This window comes from Mastomys coucha, unplaced genomic scaffold (genome assembly GCF_008632895.1).
Source record: "Mastomys coucha isolate ucsf_1 unplaced genomic scaffold, UCSF_Mcou_1 pScaffold14, whole genome shotgun sequence".
In the NCBI taxonomy this organism is placed as follows: domain Eukaryota; kingdom Metazoa; phylum Chordata; class Mammalia; order Rodentia; family Muridae; genus Mastomys; species Mastomys coucha.
The window spans coordinates 73,850,207-73,867,653 of record NW_022196896.1 but is presented as its reverse complement, the minus strand read 5'-3'; the positions used below and the strand labels follow the sequence as shown (position 1 = coordinate 73,867,653).

Here is a 17,447-nt window from a genome sequence, read left to right as displayed (position 1 = left end):
GGAGGGGAAACTGGGAATGGAGAAATTCGCATGTAAATAAAGAAAATATCTAAAATAAAAAACAAAAAGAAGAACATCTCAATCTCTTAAATTGGGGTGGGTGGTTTTAGTTACTTGATATGTTATGATTGTTATCATCTGGAGTGGTAGATTGTTTTGCTTAATTATTGTATACTGACAGAAATTTAAGGGGTTTTTGTTAGACTGTTTGACTATATTATATATACACTGCTTGTTTAAAGTTTGATGTAAAGTACTAGTTCTATGGTTCTCATAATAGTTTCTACTTGTGTGTAAATTGATGTTAGAGAAAAAGACATTTTTTAAACAGGAAGGGGGATATGAAGTAGAAATTCCTGCTTTCTTTGGAGTCTAAATTGTGATATGTGATGTTTTTCTGGAAACTGCCTTACGAGATGTTTTTGCTAAGGCAGACACATGGGAGGATGTTTTGCTAAGAACAGACACGTATGCTCCTCTGGAGGCAGCCTGGAAAAAGGGCATGTGATGTTTTGCTAGAGTGGACCCATGACAGAACATATGATGTTTAAAAGGATATAAATGTAGTCCAACGGACAGTAGATAGTGCTGATTGGTACTGGCATGTCTTACCAGTCTTTGCTGGTCATTGTTAGGCTTTGTTGATGCTAGTCATCACCTTATCATTCTTTGCTGGTCATCATTTGTCATAGCTTTATAGACAGAAACACACCAAGAAATTTCTGGTGGTATTCTGGTGGCTTCCTGCCACTTCCTTTTGCAGAGCCTTGCAGTTTCTTCTGGATTGACCTGCCATTGCTGATTTATGACTGATTTGGGAGTGGATTGGGCTGCCACTGCTGATCCGTGTGAACTGAGCTGCTGATATCCTGATGATACAGACTGGATTTGCTCTAAAAACTATTTCTAAACAGGGCCACATCCTCCTTTGCTGTATTACCCTTTTCTTTCCACTACCGGTGGTGGGTGGTGAGATAGAAGGAGTGTTAAAGCATTTAAGAACACTTATTAAGAGTAGGTTTTGGCTGGGCAGTAGTGGTGCATGCCTTTAATCCCAGAACTTTCAAGGCAGAGGCAGGCAGATTTCTGAGTTCGAGGCCAGCCTGGTCTACAGAGTGAGTTCCAGGTCAGCCAGAGCTAAACAGAGAAACCCTGTCTCGAAAAACAACAACAACAACAACAACAACAAAGTAGGTTTTGAACAATCTAAGCCTACAATCTATCCACAGCAAGAAGGTGACTCCTAATGACTTATTGTCTTACTATAGATCAACCCTCATTAGAGAAGTTCCTTCTTACAGTGCATGGTAATTAACACAGAGGCTACAACTGGACAATGTCAAGAAAGTGAGACTTTGGAATGCTCAGTGTTAAATGTGTCTTTATCAAACCTCTCTCCCTGAAGACTCAGGGGTGTGTGCAAAAGAAAACGAGCAAAGCTTTAAAAGACAGGGGTAAAAGATGACCTGAAGGAAATAGTGTCTTCCAGACTCAACGGGGATGATACACAGAGACTATATCAGGACACAAAATCAGTACAGGTTCAAACTAGACCAATTCCCAGCATGGGAGATGGTAAAGTGAACACAAAGTCCCATCCCTAACCAAGAAGCTATTTGCAATTGATACCTTCTGGGAATGGGAAAAAATAGGCCTTCTCCAGCAGAGTGTCTCTAGGTGTATCATCCGCATTCCAGGACAGGCCTTTTCCCTAGAATAATTGTCCAACACAAGACAGATTTGATAACAATATTTTTGTATGCTTATTTGTTTTGTTGTCTTATTTGTTATTTGTTTGTCTGTTTTGACCTTTCAATTTTTTTTTTTCTTTGAGAGATGGAGAGGGGGAAAAAAGTTGGGCGAGTAGGAAGGTGGGGAGTGTAGGCTCGTTCTCTGTCTTGTTGCTGGGTTGTGTGAGTGCCATGCACGCAGACAAAATGGAATGCAGAGGCAATAGGCTACTAACAGGTGAGAAACAAGACAGACTGAGGTTAAGGAGGCAGGGGTTCTCAAACTCTCCGCTGTCTACTCCCCACTGGAAACTGAGTGGAATCAGGAATGAGGAGGCTTCATGGGACAGTGATGAATGAAGGGCCTGGGGAAAGGGGAAAACTCTGGCTTAGTTCAGAGGTAAGTCTCTGTGTCTGGAGGGCAGGGAGCCCTTCTGCCCGGGACTTAGTATGGCTCTGTATGACAAAGGCTTCCCTTTGTCACAGTGGTTTGTAATGAGAAATAATAGTCTTTGCTTGTCCAAGCTGTTTATTCATTGTTCACCGTGGAAAAAGGGTGCATACCACTTACTCAGGGTGGACCAGAGATTAAATAACTTTGGCAGGAAGGAATGTCTTGGAAGAGAAGCTTATTGGCTAAGCCCTCAGGGCCCATAGAGATACCTCATTAGTACAGAGAGCTCTGTGCTATGTGACTAGCTGTCGGGATCCTCATGTGAGTGTTGTGGTCACGTCCTCCAGGACAGGGGCCAGGTACGGAGTAGATGAAACTCCTGCTGTTCTCGGGTATTAGAATTTACTGGGATTTCTAGTTTTTGTCTGGTGACACCATTCCACCTGCCCCACAAGTGAAGGACTGTGAGGAACTGAGGGAGGGGAAAGAATATAGCCACAATATATTATATGTAAAATTTTATTAAAGTAGAAAATGAAAAACGAAAGAAAAGAACTCAGAGAGTGAAAGCTATAACTCACTAGGTAAAGAGCTTGCTATGTAAACATGAGAAACTAAATTCAGATCCCCAGCAACCACACAAATGGTTGACATAGTGGCATAAGGTGGGAACAACAGGTGGATCCCAATGGACTCAGCATGAGTGTTGACACATGCATACTCAGTGCCACTGCACATAAACATAATCTATATGCAGTTGTTTTTATCACATCATTTTGTAAACACGTATCTTATTAAAAATACTACTTTCTCTACTTTTTGTCTATACACTGATTAGAGACCAATCCACCTGAACTGAGCATGGTTATACAAGCCTGAAATCTCAGCACTTAGACGGCTGAAGCAGGACCATCACTGAGTTTGAGGCCATTCTATTTTTCATAAAACAAAGTAAGGGAGGAATAAAAATAGCAAGTGAAATGGGGTAAAGGGCAGGGAGGAAATATACCTGTGTTGATTAGATTTTCTTCAACTGGATACAAACCTAGACTTACCTAGAAAGAAAAATCACAGGTAAGAAACTGCCTCTATTAGACTGCTTATCGGCAAATCTGTAGTGTATTTTCTTAATGAATGATTGATGTAGGAGTGCCTAACCCACTATACCACCCTTGGGTAGTCTGTAGTATATTTTCTTAGTTAATGATTAATATGGATTGCCTAGCCCACTATACTACCATCCTTGGGCTGGTGGCCATGGGTGTCTAAGAAAGCAGACTGAGAAAACCAGAAGCAAGCTAGTTAGCAACATTCCTCAATGGCTTCCAGCTCAGCTTCTTCCTTGAGATTCCTGCCTTCAACTCCTGTCCTGACTTCCTTTGATGATACACTATGATGTGGACATGTAAACTAAATAATCTATTTGCACTCCAGGTTGCTTTTGGTTAGACTGTTTGACCACAACAATAAAACAATGAAAGTCAATAGCTGAATCCCTTTATGCTAACTACTCAGATCTATGCCAAGACAACGAGGTTCAAGAAGTATGAAAAAAAAAGATGTGGTGAAAGTATAGAATTTTCTCAGATATTTCGGCCAATAATGGCAGAGGCCTATGGATAATATTATTTCTTAAAGAAAACAAATACAATAAACTTAAAGAAACAAGCATTTGTATTCCAGACACAAATAGGAGCAAATGAAGACCTATTTGGTTTAGCAAGAATTCATCAACCAATTATTTCTGATGAAAACAGTGGAAAGTGAATTCTAACCAAATGACCATTACCTTGGGATAAAGATCTCATGACAAGAGAAGGTAATAAAATAAACTTGGACAGTCTATACCTCTTAGGAGGTGGGGAGCATTATTACTCCAGGTGGTGCAACTTCATTTGGCCCTAGTACCAGGTATGAACAATCTCTATTTGCGTCATGGTCAAAGAAGTCGAAGAGATTCCCAAACAATATCAACTACTGCTGTAGCCCATGGCTGCCTCTCAGACCTTAAAAATAAGACTCTACTGCTAAACACACTACGCTTTGGACAGGCCAGTTGGAAGAATGCAGATGGAACTGACTTGAAACCATCCTCTGTTAGGCTAGCTCTCAAAGCACCTTTGCAAGCTTCCAAAGGATCATGGTAATTCAAAGTCGTACAACACATAAAACCCATGACCAGCATGCCTGGTACTGTAAACCTAGCTAACTAACTGTGGCCACTAATGTCAGGGATCCTAGAGGAGAATCTACTAGTGCCACATTCTTAAGTCAGTATAATTCAAAACTTCATTCTAAATACCTCTCCTTATGCTCACAGATAAGCATAGCTCTCAAACCTCAACAAGACCTTTTTTTTTTTTTCTTTCAGCAGATGGAAACTATCACAGAAACACATAACTGGTCAAAATGCAGAGAACTGACTATGGGGTGCCCATTCTCAATTGCTAAACATCTACAATATAACCCCTACATTTAAGGTGCAGGGAACATTGCAGGGAAGTAGGGGAAAGGTATTTAAGTACTAGGATGTCCCACTGCAAAATAGTGTCTTATATATATGATGGAGAGTTGTCCCCATGAAATCTTAACACTAGGTCACCTACACTTCTAGATACGAACTATGGGCAATTAATGGCTGTTAAGAGGAAGAATCAGTCAGTCTTCCTCAGGAATAAGCGATGGATGATTTCAACCTAAGTGGTCAGCCTTAAACATACACATATGAGCAACTCTAAATGGCCTCAGTGGTGGACATGCACATAAAAAGAGGCCATGAAGTGGAGACAGGGAACTGAAGAGTTTGAGGACGAAAAATGATATAAATACACATATGTAAGTATTCATGTATGAAACTCTCAAACAAAGTAAGTATTTTTAAAAGGAAAATATATTTAGTAGACAATGAATCTTAAAAGCTAATGTGATGATTAAATAAGGATTAGTGATATGAAGAAGATACTAAGGGAATAGTTTAGTTGATAGTTAAGTTAATAGTTTAGTTGATGTTCTGAACACTTACTGGTAACACAAGTTAACTGTAAAAACTGAGGGACTGCAAAGGAGAGAGCACACAGGACCCTTCTAACCTGGCCCATGTTCATTCCCCTCACTTCCAATCTCCTTTCGTCTGTTCCACTAACACATCAGATTTGTTTCTACCTCAGAGCCTTTGTACATGCTCCTTCCCAGGACCCACGTACATCAACTCCATTACCAACCTTTGTGTCTCAGTCTACGTACCACATGCTTATAGAAACATCTCAAAATATCCCATTCAAGAATGCTTCTTCCAAGTATTTTATTTCTTCTTAGAAATGATCAATGCTTAAAACACCATCGTTCTGCTTCTGTCTGAAACTGCATTCTCTATCCCTGACATCTTAATCTGGCTGGGGTCTGCACTGCAGTGTTGGCTTTACTCTTGGTTTGATTAGGGATTACACTGTCAGATGCTATCTACAGAAGCCTCCTACCCTGGTACATGCTGCATGTCCTCCTGTGACAGCTAGTCTTGGCTTGCAACTCAACTACACGTGGAATTAACTAAAACCAATAGGCTGGATATACTTTTGAGGAATTTTCATTGACTGAATCAGCTGAAGTGGGAAGAATCACCATCTTTCTGGATCTTTAGAGGCAGGAAGGTCCACTTTAAGTCTGGGCTACTCCTTCTGATAGCAAACAATATAAATGGCATGGAAGAAGGGAGCTCTTTCTCTTTGCTTGCTTACTCTCACTCTAGCAGCCAATTTCTGGCATGTGCTTAAGACCAGCTACTAGTGATCTCCATCCTTGTGGACTCAACTGCAGAGAAGATATCCCCTCTCTGAATAGTCAGGCCATAGCCTCTGGGCCACTCTAATAAACCCTAGACATATAGCTTATCATCCCATCAGTTCTGTTTCTCTAGAGAGCCCTGACTAGTACTAATATAACTCCTAAGACCTTCCTCTGAAATCTTGGGAGATGTTTCTGTGACCCTTCTAGCTCCTGCATCCTGTGTTCTTAAAAAAATAAAATAAAATCAGCATCACATGGCTGCCAAAGTTTGCTACCACCAGCACAAGCTGTCCCTGGGACTCCACAGCCATAGCAGCTTCTTAATGCCTTGCCAGCAGGGTTTTGGGCAGTGAACAAGGCCCCTAGGGCCCTTAAAAAGCCCTGGGAAGCCTTTGAGATAAACTTCATTTGCTGTGCTGTTGATTTCTTAACAGTCTTTCTAGGCTGCTGGCTTTTTAATCAGTGCTAACCTTTCCAGTAACCATGTCATTCTAAACCAAAAAAATTCAATATTCTGCTTTTCTTGCCAAACTGCAAGTTTTATGATTTTGTTACCAATTCTCATTGTAAATAGAGCTAAAAGTTTCCAGTAATACTCAGGTCATTGCCTGAAATCTGTGTTTCCTTCAATGTTTCTCTACCACTACTGATCTCCTCACAGAATGTCAGGGCATGGGAATAATGAAACCAAAGTCTTTTCCAGGTTCTTGCACAGATGGTATTATGTTCAACCATCAATAAAGGATTCCATTTGAAACTGCATGATCACCATCTCTACTATGTATTTTGGGTTTTTTTGTAAAGCCTTTATTTCAAATTACAAGTGTGTGTGTGTGTGTGTGTGTGTGTGTGTGTGTGTGTGTGTGTGTGTGTGTGTGTCTGTGGATGGGCATATGAGGTGAGTATAGGTGTCTGAGGCCAGAGGACAGTAATGGGTCCTTGGAACAGTTCTGAGCATCATGTGGGTATTGGGAACTCAGGTCCTCTGCAAGAGCAGTAAGTACTCTTACTGCTAAGCCACACCTCCAGCCTGACTGCCCATATTTCTATCACCATCTAGTTTTCACTCCTTAAAGTCCACTTGCAACAGTCTACATTTTGTCTAGCACAATCTGCCAAAGAACCAGTTCCAAAACTTGTCACTGTCACCTGGTGATGGTGATTATCCCACCTCTTATCACCAACTTTCTGGGATAGGGGATTGTCTATAACCATAATCACATGCTTAAAAGCAAATCATTTTAAAAGATAAGTATAACTCATTACTGGAGGTTTTTAATCATGATCAGCCAGCATCATGCTTCGGGACCTGCAGTGAGCTGTATATCCTGGTGCATGTGGCCAAGAAAACTTGTGTCTTTATAACTAGGAAGCAAAGAGAAAGGAAGGGATGTGGACCCAGTAGCCTCTTACAGGTTGTACCTAATGTCTAATGACTGAAAGACCCTCCTACTAGTGAACAAACTTTTGACAAAGGGGACGAATGAGATCTTAACTATGTCACCCATCTAGTGAATACTTGAATATAGCAGCTTTATACTTCTAGAATTTTCATCTGGTTCTTCCAAACTTTCCATTTAGCATACAAACTCCAAACTTTTTTTTTAATGATGCAGGATTTGCTTTAAAACCGTTTTGTCAAATAGTTCTTCTTAGAGGTTCTCATCTTGCTCACTGCTTCTACTGCCCTTTCTCTCTTCTGGTGATAGCTCTTCAATCGCGTCCTTTAAGGCTTTTATTTGATTTGCGTAAAAGAACCACAGTTGCTGAACATGGTTGTACTTCCTGTGTTCCTGTCAAACAGGAACCAGTAGTACCCTGTGCTGTAGCTTGATGATGGAATTAATCCTCTTCCTCTAGTAAGTCTGAAAGCTCTTCGGATAATCCAGTTTCAACTTTCTTCAGCACTGTTCAGTCAGCAGAAGTCCTGTGTGTAAGTAAATGAGCTCTGTATGAGGATCACAAACCTCCACCTGACAGTTTAGTCCATAGGTGGCTATGTGGAGCTCTGATGGCTTTCCCAGTGCTATACACGACACTCTATGGCAGATAGCTCTGTTATGCACCTATACAGTCAATCTCAGTTAATCCTGCCAGCAGCAGAGCATGTGGTCATCAGTTACTTCTTGTGCAGGAAGGGATACTCTTTCTCTTGAGCTTAGTTCATGTAAGCTTTTCCATGACACAATTCAATAAATTAAAAAAAAAAAATGCAAGTTTTTTTAAATTGTAGGTTTTTGGGGTTTTTTTTTTTTTTTTCCTCTTTATGGCTACAGAGAAATGGTCTATTCTCCATACATCATTCTCTGGCTGAAGGTTCCACTCCTTTCCCTCTTTACCCTCTACCCATGAGCTTTCAACTCAAATGTCAGCTCTCTGAAAATCTCACTGAGCACACTCTAGGTGCAGTGGTTTCATATTACTGTCATTACTTATTGACTTATCCATTTCTTGCTAGTCCTTGAATTCCTAAATGGCAATATAAAGATATTTACTATAACTATGAATAAAAGAGAAGAAGAAAAGTAGGCAAAAATCAATACCTCAGATACATATGTTTATGAAAACAAGACATTATTTGTTGACTTTTAGATATATATTATGCTCTAAATACATTATACCTAACCCATACATTCATAAATTCTTTCCATCTTAAAAGAGCCCAAATAAGCTAAAAATCATAAGTAAGATTTTAATAATTTTAAAGTAATACTTTAATAAAACTTGCAGATAAAAAGAACTTTTTAAATTTCAAATGAAATATGTATCCTTAAAAAAACTAAATAATACCAGCTAAGATGGAGGAGGCCCCAGTGCACTATCATATTTTACAAGAGAAGTGCTCAGCTCTCTAACTTTAGCACATTCTTCAAACACCACAATTAAAATGCAGGCCTGCAATATGCTGTTATATTTTTACATGACCCTATATTATGTCACTTATGAAGGCAGCTATTTATACTTCTACTGTAAAAGTATGGGTGCTGAATTGTCACAGTGTTCCAAACTAATGAACAAAGTCCACTCTTCTGTTACAAAACACAAAACTGCAGCCGAAGCACAATCCCACAGCAGTAACCTATAGCAAGGGTTTCTCACATGGCACAAGAAAAGAATACTCCTTTCAAAAGTATTTGTTCTGTAGAATAAATCAACCTAGAAGCATAAAACTAAGGGACATAAAACTACGATTACTATAACTAACTCAGTCACCATTAAGACTTGAAAGCTGGAGAGTTATTCTATTTCCTTAGAGAAAAGCAGGAATAGAGGCTGGAGAGAAGCTCAGTGGTTAAGATTGAAAATTACTTTTTTCTGCATTCCTTCACTTCCTTTGTACAATTCTTTGAAAATCAGCCAATTGCTAAGGATTGTAGGTGGCCTAGTCAATGGGGAGAAGATAGAGAAGCCACCTGTCTTACAATAAAAACTATGTGCACTTCCTCCCAGGGTGCTTGCTCTTCAGAGTGTACTTCCCCCCAGTATGCTTGTCTTCCCAGTGCACTTCCTCCCAGTGCACTTCCTCTTCACAGTGCACTTCCTCCCAGTCCACTTCCTCCTAGTGTGCTTGTCTTCCCAGTGCACTTCCTCCCAGTGTGCTTGTCTTCCCAGTGCACTTCCTCTTCACAGTGCACTTCCTCCCAGTGTGCTTGTCTTCACAGTGCACTTCCTCCCAGTGTGCTTGTCTTCCCAGTGCACTTCCTCCCAGTGCACTTCCTCTTTCCAGTACACTTCCTCCCAGTGTGCTTGTCTTCCCAGTGCACTTCTTCCCAGTGCACTTCCTCTTCATAGTGCACTTCCTCCCAGTGTGCTTGTCTTCCCAGTGCACTTCCTCCCAGTGTGCTTGGTTTCCCAGTGCACTTCCTCCCAGTGTGCTTGTCTTCCCAGTGCACTTCCTCCCAGTGTGCTTGGCTTCCCAGTGCACTTCCTCCCAGTGTGCTTGGCTTCCCAGTGCACTTCCTCCCAGTGTGCTTGTCTTCACAGTGCACTTCCTCCCAGTGTGCTTGTCTTCCCAGTGCACTTCCTCCCAGTGTGCTTGTCTTCCCAGTGCACTTCCTCCCAGTGTGCTCGCTCTACTTCTGTGTTTATTACATCCTCTTGATCAAGAGTACAGTTCTGCTTTGCAGATGGGGAAAGGAAAAGACTGTACTGGTCTTGCAGAGGACCAGACTTCAGTTCCCAGCACCACAACAGGTGACTCACAATTGCCTGTAACAGACACCATCTCCTGGCCGCTGTAAGAATACATACAAAAGTGGCAGACATATATAAGTACAGACAGACAGACACACACATAAACACACACACTCACATACATAAATTAAAAATTAATATTTTTTAAAAGGCCTCTTACGTATAATGTTTGAGAGTGTGATGAAGAGAAGGGAAGAACAACTAAAATAACATTTTATTAAAATCATAAATAACTTTAAATGGCCAGAAAAATCTACAAAACAAATATATATCTATACCAAAAAAGCAGAAAAAAAAAATTTTCAGTAAATCACTTTTAAATATGTACAACTTTTCCAGTGTCTAATTGAGAGGTTGCCACTGCACCTACAGTTATGCCATCTGTCCAGATGATATGAAGAGTAAATTTAAATGCTAAGGATGTCATATCACAGCAGAGATTAATCTACAAGAACTTTAAATGCACAGGTATAAATTAGGATGGTTGAACTGTAGTTTTATCTTACATAGAAAACATTTAAATGGAAGCTAATGACAGCTGGTGAAATGTGAGTCTGCAATTCAGTCACTCACAAACCATCAACACGAAGCAAGAACACTTTTAGTATGCAGAGTTGTATAATTTGCCTATCTAGAACAATCTGAAACTAAGACTCTGGGTTTTTTGTTGCAGTTACCTAAGCCATCAAATATAGTTAGGTGGAAAAAGTGAGTTACAAAAAGTCATACTGGTTTTGTAACTATTGACCTTTCAAGTGTGTTGTGTCCTGAGTTATGAAATGAGCTAATGAAAATAAGATGCATTTACTGACTACAAAACTTCCTTAACATGCATACCTAATTTTACTTACAGAAGGGAGAAGACTGACGTCAGTAGAAAAAGAGAAATCAGCCAGTAAAAGGGCAAAGATCAGATGGAGTCCTTCTGTAAGGATTGTTATTTCATAGTTCCCATGGAGATGAATACAGAAAAGCATGAGAAGTATGAGTGATACAGAGCCACTGGCCACCCAGACCAGACTGGCAAACACGGGGATAAAAATACTTTTAAGTTTTATAAGGTGACTGGGCTACTTCAAAGTACTTTGCTAGGGGGCACTCAACGCTTCTGATGCTTTCCTAATGTGAACTCTTAAGATCCAGAGGCCATCTGAACAGGAACACACTTAAATAAAAAATAAAATAAAGACTTCCTCTCTGTTCAACACAACACATATTGAATGGATAATGTGTATTACTTTAACTGAAGTATATAATATTTATTACATATTTAATTAAGTAGTGGTTATAGATGAGCTCACTTTTATTGACTTATGAATACATCAGATATAAATGAGTATGTTTTCTTAGGATTTCCTACTAATTCTTTTTCATCTGTAAATAAAGAAATGGAAATTCCTAATGAGCAAAAGTAATCCCTAATGATCTAATGATGCTAACAATTTCCAAAATTATAGGCAGAGTGAGAGAATTTATCAGAATTAAGAAAATAAATTTCATAAAGACCAAAGTCATTTTAAAAAATAAATACAGTATTTTAACATTAAAATGGGAGCAATGAAACCACAAACTGTGTATTATGTGAATCAGCTATAACAAGGAGCATAAAAATTTAACATTCTGGATACGAGAGGGCAAACAACAAATATCCCTTGTAGATTTTGAAGAGGAGCCACCTTTCATTGGCATCACTATAACCACCCACTGCCGGGAAGATGATGAGGGGATATTATGAACTTAGACTAAAGAGTCTGTTTCTACCTTAGAATTAAGTTTCTAGAAGAACTTAAAAATATACAAAATAAAATTGCAAAGTTGTGTATAAAACAATAAAAACTCATAAATAGTTGATATATTTATTTATCTCAGAATAAGAGAGTGGAGAAGTGGAAAAGGTGTTAGATAAGACTTCAGCTGTAAGCTGGTAAACTGTAGGAGCTGAGCAATGATTACACCTTTTCACCTATAATATTATGCCTCTGTATGAACTTTTTCATCAACAAATACTTTTAAACCATCTCCGGGCTACAGTTTAGGACAAATCAATGACGTTTTAGGTGCTTCCGTAAAACACTCTCCCTCATCTGTGACAAGGATACTAGTGGCCCAACACCATGAAAACCCTTGCTGCCACAGGTACTCACTCACCTTGAGTCGCTCTGTCTCGCTGTGCTCCTCTGGAGGATGACTGACTGCATGGAAGAGGCTCACAGAGGGCAGCTGAATGCTTTCTAGACAGATAACCAGCCTTTACCAGCCTTTAGCAGGACTAAACCCAAAGTACTATTTAAATTCAAGGCAAAACTCTTTTTTTTTTTTTTTTTTTTTATATACAGGGTTTCTCTGTGTAGCCCTGGCTCCTACTCTGTAGCCCAGGCTGGCCTGGAACTCAGAAATCCATCTGCCTCTGCCTCCCAAGTGCTGGGATTAAAAGCATGTGCTACCACCGCCTGGTTTGTTTTTTTTTTGTTTGTTTGTTTTTTTCAAAACTCTTTTTTTTTTATAAAGGATGGTGACAACGACAATTTTATACACACACACACACACACACACACACAGTGAGCACACTTACCTTGACCAAGATGTGAAGGCTTCTGAGAAAGTATGTGTCCACTGCCATCTAAAACATACTGAGTGCTAAAGTCATCAGCAGCTGTCCTTGTTGTAACGACCACCTGGAAACAACAAGCCAATCCAAAAAGCTGTATGGCAATCTAACAGAATGCTCCCTCCCACCCTCCTTTATCTTTCCCCCTGGGAAATGGGATTATACTATGCACTTTAGGCTAGTCTCAAACTCATGATCTTCCTGCCTCCTTCTCAATCCTAGATCAAAGGAATGTATCACTACAACATTTATCTACGGCAACCGAGATAACTGTCACAAAGCCAGCATGGTAAGCCATGCCGACAACTCTAGCACTTGGAAGTCTTAAGGCAGAGAACTGCTGTGAGTTCTAGACCAGGTTGGACCTCAGAGTAGAGTCCTTGTCTCAAATAATTAAGTAAGTAAATAAATAATCACATATTTACTTAATATTGGAAAGGATATTACTTGGTAATTCCTTTATTGTAATGAAATAGTGTGTGTGTGTGTGTGTGTGTGTGTGTGTGTGATTATGTACACACATATGTTCAGGTGTAGGCCAGTGGCTTCAGATAGGTCCCCTGGAACTGAAGTTACAGTGGGTTGTGAATCTCCATGTGGGTGCCTGAAGCTGAACTCAGGTTCCCTGGGCTGAGACTCCAGTCCATTGCTTGATCAATTAGTTGGGACACTTCTCTGGTAGTGTTTTTTGGAGTTATACTTTGAAACAACAGAACAGCCTGTGATTTTTTTCATGTTGTAAATGAGCTGGTATTTGAGCATTTTAATTAAAACACAAACCAGTATACCTCAAATGGCCATTTGAATTATATGCTTTACAAATGTAAAAGCAAATACTTTATACCACACAGAATCTTTTTTAATAATTTCCACAAATTTATGTAAAAATGAACAATCAGTTAGTAATCATTTTCTTCCCCTTATATATTTTATATAAAGTATTTATAGTTTATTAAAAAACAATTATAGTTTCAACTAGTAAAATTTAAGTATATATATACAAATGTTTAAAGTTTTTTTAAAAACCAAGTTTAAAACAATGTTTAAGTATAAATTTTTCACTAATTAAAGTCAGCATTAAGCATATGATCATAGAAAAGGCACCAGTAAAGCACTACACTATTTCCTTATGACGTCAGCTGTAGAACAGAGATTTAAGAATCCTGCACTTTTCTAAACTGCCCATATCCTGTTTACCAACCTGTGATACTGGCAGGAGACACTGCCTCAATGGGAAAGAGAATGAAAACCAGACAGGACGCACTGGTGTAGAATACAGAGACTGTCAGGGAAAGAAAGGTGGACCAAAAGAGAGCAGCCCTGTGATAAGCAGTGATCCAAAGTTAGGAATGATCTCTTCTGAGTATCCTTGGACTCAGCACAAGTTAGAATCTACAGAACTCCAGCTATCCTGCTGAGACGTACCTAGGTCCAGCTAGGGGTCTATATTTGATAGCTCTAGCATCTGTCCTCATCAGACTTATGGGTGGCACATGCACTATGGAACATCTGGACACTCTGTGTGTGCACCAGTACCATCACCACCTCCCTTCCCCTCCATGTTTTGGTATGTGGATGTGTGGAGAGAGAGAGAGAGAGAGAGAGAGAGAGAGAGAGAGAGAGAGAGAGAGAGAGAGAGACAGAGACAGACAGAGACAGACAGACAGACAGAGAGAGAAAGACAGAGAGGGGGGTGGGGGAAGGGAGGCAGGGAAGGAGGGAGGGAAGGAGGGAGGGAGGGAGGGAGAAAGAAGGAGAGAGAGACAGACAGACAGAGAGACAGAGAGAGACAGAGACAGAGAGACAGACAGAGAGAGAGACAGGCAGAGAGAGAGAGAGAGAGAGAGAAATCTCATTAAGTTTCAGGAATTAGTAGATACTAGTAGGATTTCTGCAATGCTCTGCCAGCTTTTACTGCAGCTACTGGATCAAGCTGCTATTTGTGTGATTACTGTTCAAAAAAAAGGTGGCAGAGGGAAAGGTTGTTATTTAAGGTAAAGCTGTGTGCTTCTGTGTATTCCAATAGTTCTACTTTGCTGAAAATAATCTATCCCATAAGTTAATGATGTATAATTTTAATCTAGATCTTACCAGCCATACCAAGTCTCAAATATCCAATGTATTATTTGATTTGTTTACCCAAAACAAACAACAATAAGTGGTAGAGATCTTTTTTTCTATGTTTCACTATTCTACAATTGTCCCTTTAAAAATAATTCTATATTTAAATAACTGCTTCTTCAAAATGCCAAGGTCAATTGAATTCTATTTCTATTCTCCGAAGAGCAAGCCACCTGACAAAATGTTCATGTCACTGAGCAAAGGCAGCCCTGGGCTTGGAGTTCCAGTACTATCCCTGCCAATGGCTTCTAGAGGCTCCCAAATAAATGATTACACTCTCTCTACGGGAGGGTGATGATAAGATGGGGATGCTAAGGCTTTATAAGGTTACATGCAATTTTGCTTTAACTCTTTCAAAGCCAACTTCTACAACACTAATTTGGTCATGCTTTAGACATTTTAGTGAACAGTAAGTACATACCAACCTAGATCAAGAAGAGGGAGTGAAAAGGAAGTACTATTTGAATGCTAAAAATATTAACACTTCTACTTAAAAAAAGAGCACACTATGGTTTTTAACAATAAAATTTCATTAATGTCAATTTATAGGGCACTATAAAAATGTATTCATATGGGCAATGCTCATGGTGAGACAATGAAGAAAACATATAATTATGTTTTACACATTCATGAAACACAGCATATTCCTCAGAGCAAGGAATTGTATTTCCAGGGTTCATTTCTTGTGGCCTCATGTCCTGGGCAGGAAACTTCTTGGACGGGCACTGGTTCAAAATGTATTAGCTATGCAGCAAGAACGTGTGCCCTACACTAACTCTTGATCGGGAGTGTCTCTTATAACACACACACACACACACACACACACACACACACACACCACGCACCACAATCATTAGTGATTCTCACAAGGCAATGAGCAGTTGTTGACCTCTAGTGACGTGAAGATTTAAGATAATTCCTTTTAGAATTCCTCAAGAGATCTTGAGGATTATGTTAGCTCTGTTATTAAAAGTGGGCCTAATTATTTTTTTAAAAAGTTATGTAGGAGCTAGAAAGATAGCGCAGTGATTAAGAGCACTGTCTGCTCTTCCAGAAGTCCTGAGTTCAATTCCCAGCAACCACACAGGGCTCATAACTGGGATCTGATGCCCTCCTCTGGCATTCAGATGTATATACAGACAGAGCACTTGTATACATATAATAAATAAATAAATCCTTTTTTAAAACTTATGTACAATCATTTAAACCTTATGTAAGCAGTTTCCCCATAGGAGTTAGATGACATGTAAACAAAATTTCTTCAGATACTTCCTGGCAATTCAAGTAAAACTTTTCTCGACACAAATTCATTTAAGGTCATGGTTGTACCCTTTTCAAAGCATTTCTATTGCCTGTAATAAGCTAAACCACCATTTAGGAAGCAAGATTCAAAAATTCCCAATTGTTTAAAAATTTGCAACTCTTCACACTAAAATTCTATTACTGTGGATGTGAATGACACAGGAAGCTCCTGATACTGAAGAAAGTTGGTTTTATTTGTTTCCCATCAGTCTAACACTGGAGGCTCCCTCTTGCCCCTTTACAGGTCTCCCAGCTTCTCAGTGGACCCCTCTAAACATGGGGGCTTAAATACACCTACAGATCCTATATTCTCTCTATAGAATGACATGTGACAAATTTGACTGCTTAGAGCAACACCAACCCCACTATGACAACTCTAAAAGTATTGCATGGGTAGACTAGCAAAAATGAATGTTAGTCAGGAAATAACAAATATGAGGACCACAACTGTCAATAGGAAAGAACAAGACAAAAACAATGAACTTGCACTACAGAACAAAAATGTTTTGTGAAAATTAGCAGGGATTTGCCTACAAATGGCTACAAATTTTCAGAAAAGATTCACCAACATGAGGAGTATATGCAAACGTGAATGCCTTAGGTAGGGAATAAGCAACTGATTTCATCACTGCTTTAAGCACAACAGCGTATTGATTTTTACAATGGAGTCCAAAGCAGAAAAAAAAAAGGCTATATAACTTTTCAATGTATCTAAAAGACATGGTATAGATAAGACGTAAGTAGCTCTTACAGGTAACAAGGTACAGTAAACCCTGGTTTTGATTAATAGTATGAATACACTGAAAACAGTAAACTCATGAACAGACAATATTACAATTTATAAGTCTGTGGACTTAGATAACTGACAGTGCTATAATTCTATATAATCACAAGTGAAGACCAGTTTGTATCAGCACCAACCCAGGGTAATGTGGCATGCATTGTGACAACTATGATAACACTCGGCTACAAGAGGGTTTCATCGCCATTATAATGAATGGTCCTTATAGATGGCTTTGAAATTGGAGCAAGAAAACTTGGCATTTAACTCTGCAAGACCCCATTTTGTTGGCACCAGGGCCTCCAAAACCCATGACATCACATAGGTGGGCCTCACAGATCTGTCGTGCCTCCATATTCCCAGAATCCATTGGGGCTCACCTCCCACCTTTACCTTTGAACATCATATATATGTATGTATATATATATATATGTATATATATATATATGTATATATATATATATATATATATATATATATATGTGGAGTATCTCTCTCTCTCTCTCTCTCTCTCTCTCTCTCTCTCTCTCTCTC

The 17,447-nt window shown here is 39.4% G+C and overlaps 1 protein-coding gene across 3 annotated transcripts in view; it reads right to left on the bottom strand.

The window, feature by feature from the left end:
- The window catches only part of Pms1 (PMS1 homolog 1, mismatch repair system component), a 105,286-nt gene that overhangs the window by 70,771 nt on the left and 17,068 nt on the right, over positions 1-17,447 (bottom strand). For all 3 annotated transcript variants that reach the window (XM_031367398.1, XM_031367396.1, XM_031367397.1), the window contains exon 4: positions 12,674-12,776. In XM_031367398.1, coding sequence (XP_031223258.1) covers positions 12,674-12,776 — 103 coding nt within the window. The remainder of the gene's footprint in view (positions 1-12,673; positions 12,777-17,447) is intronic.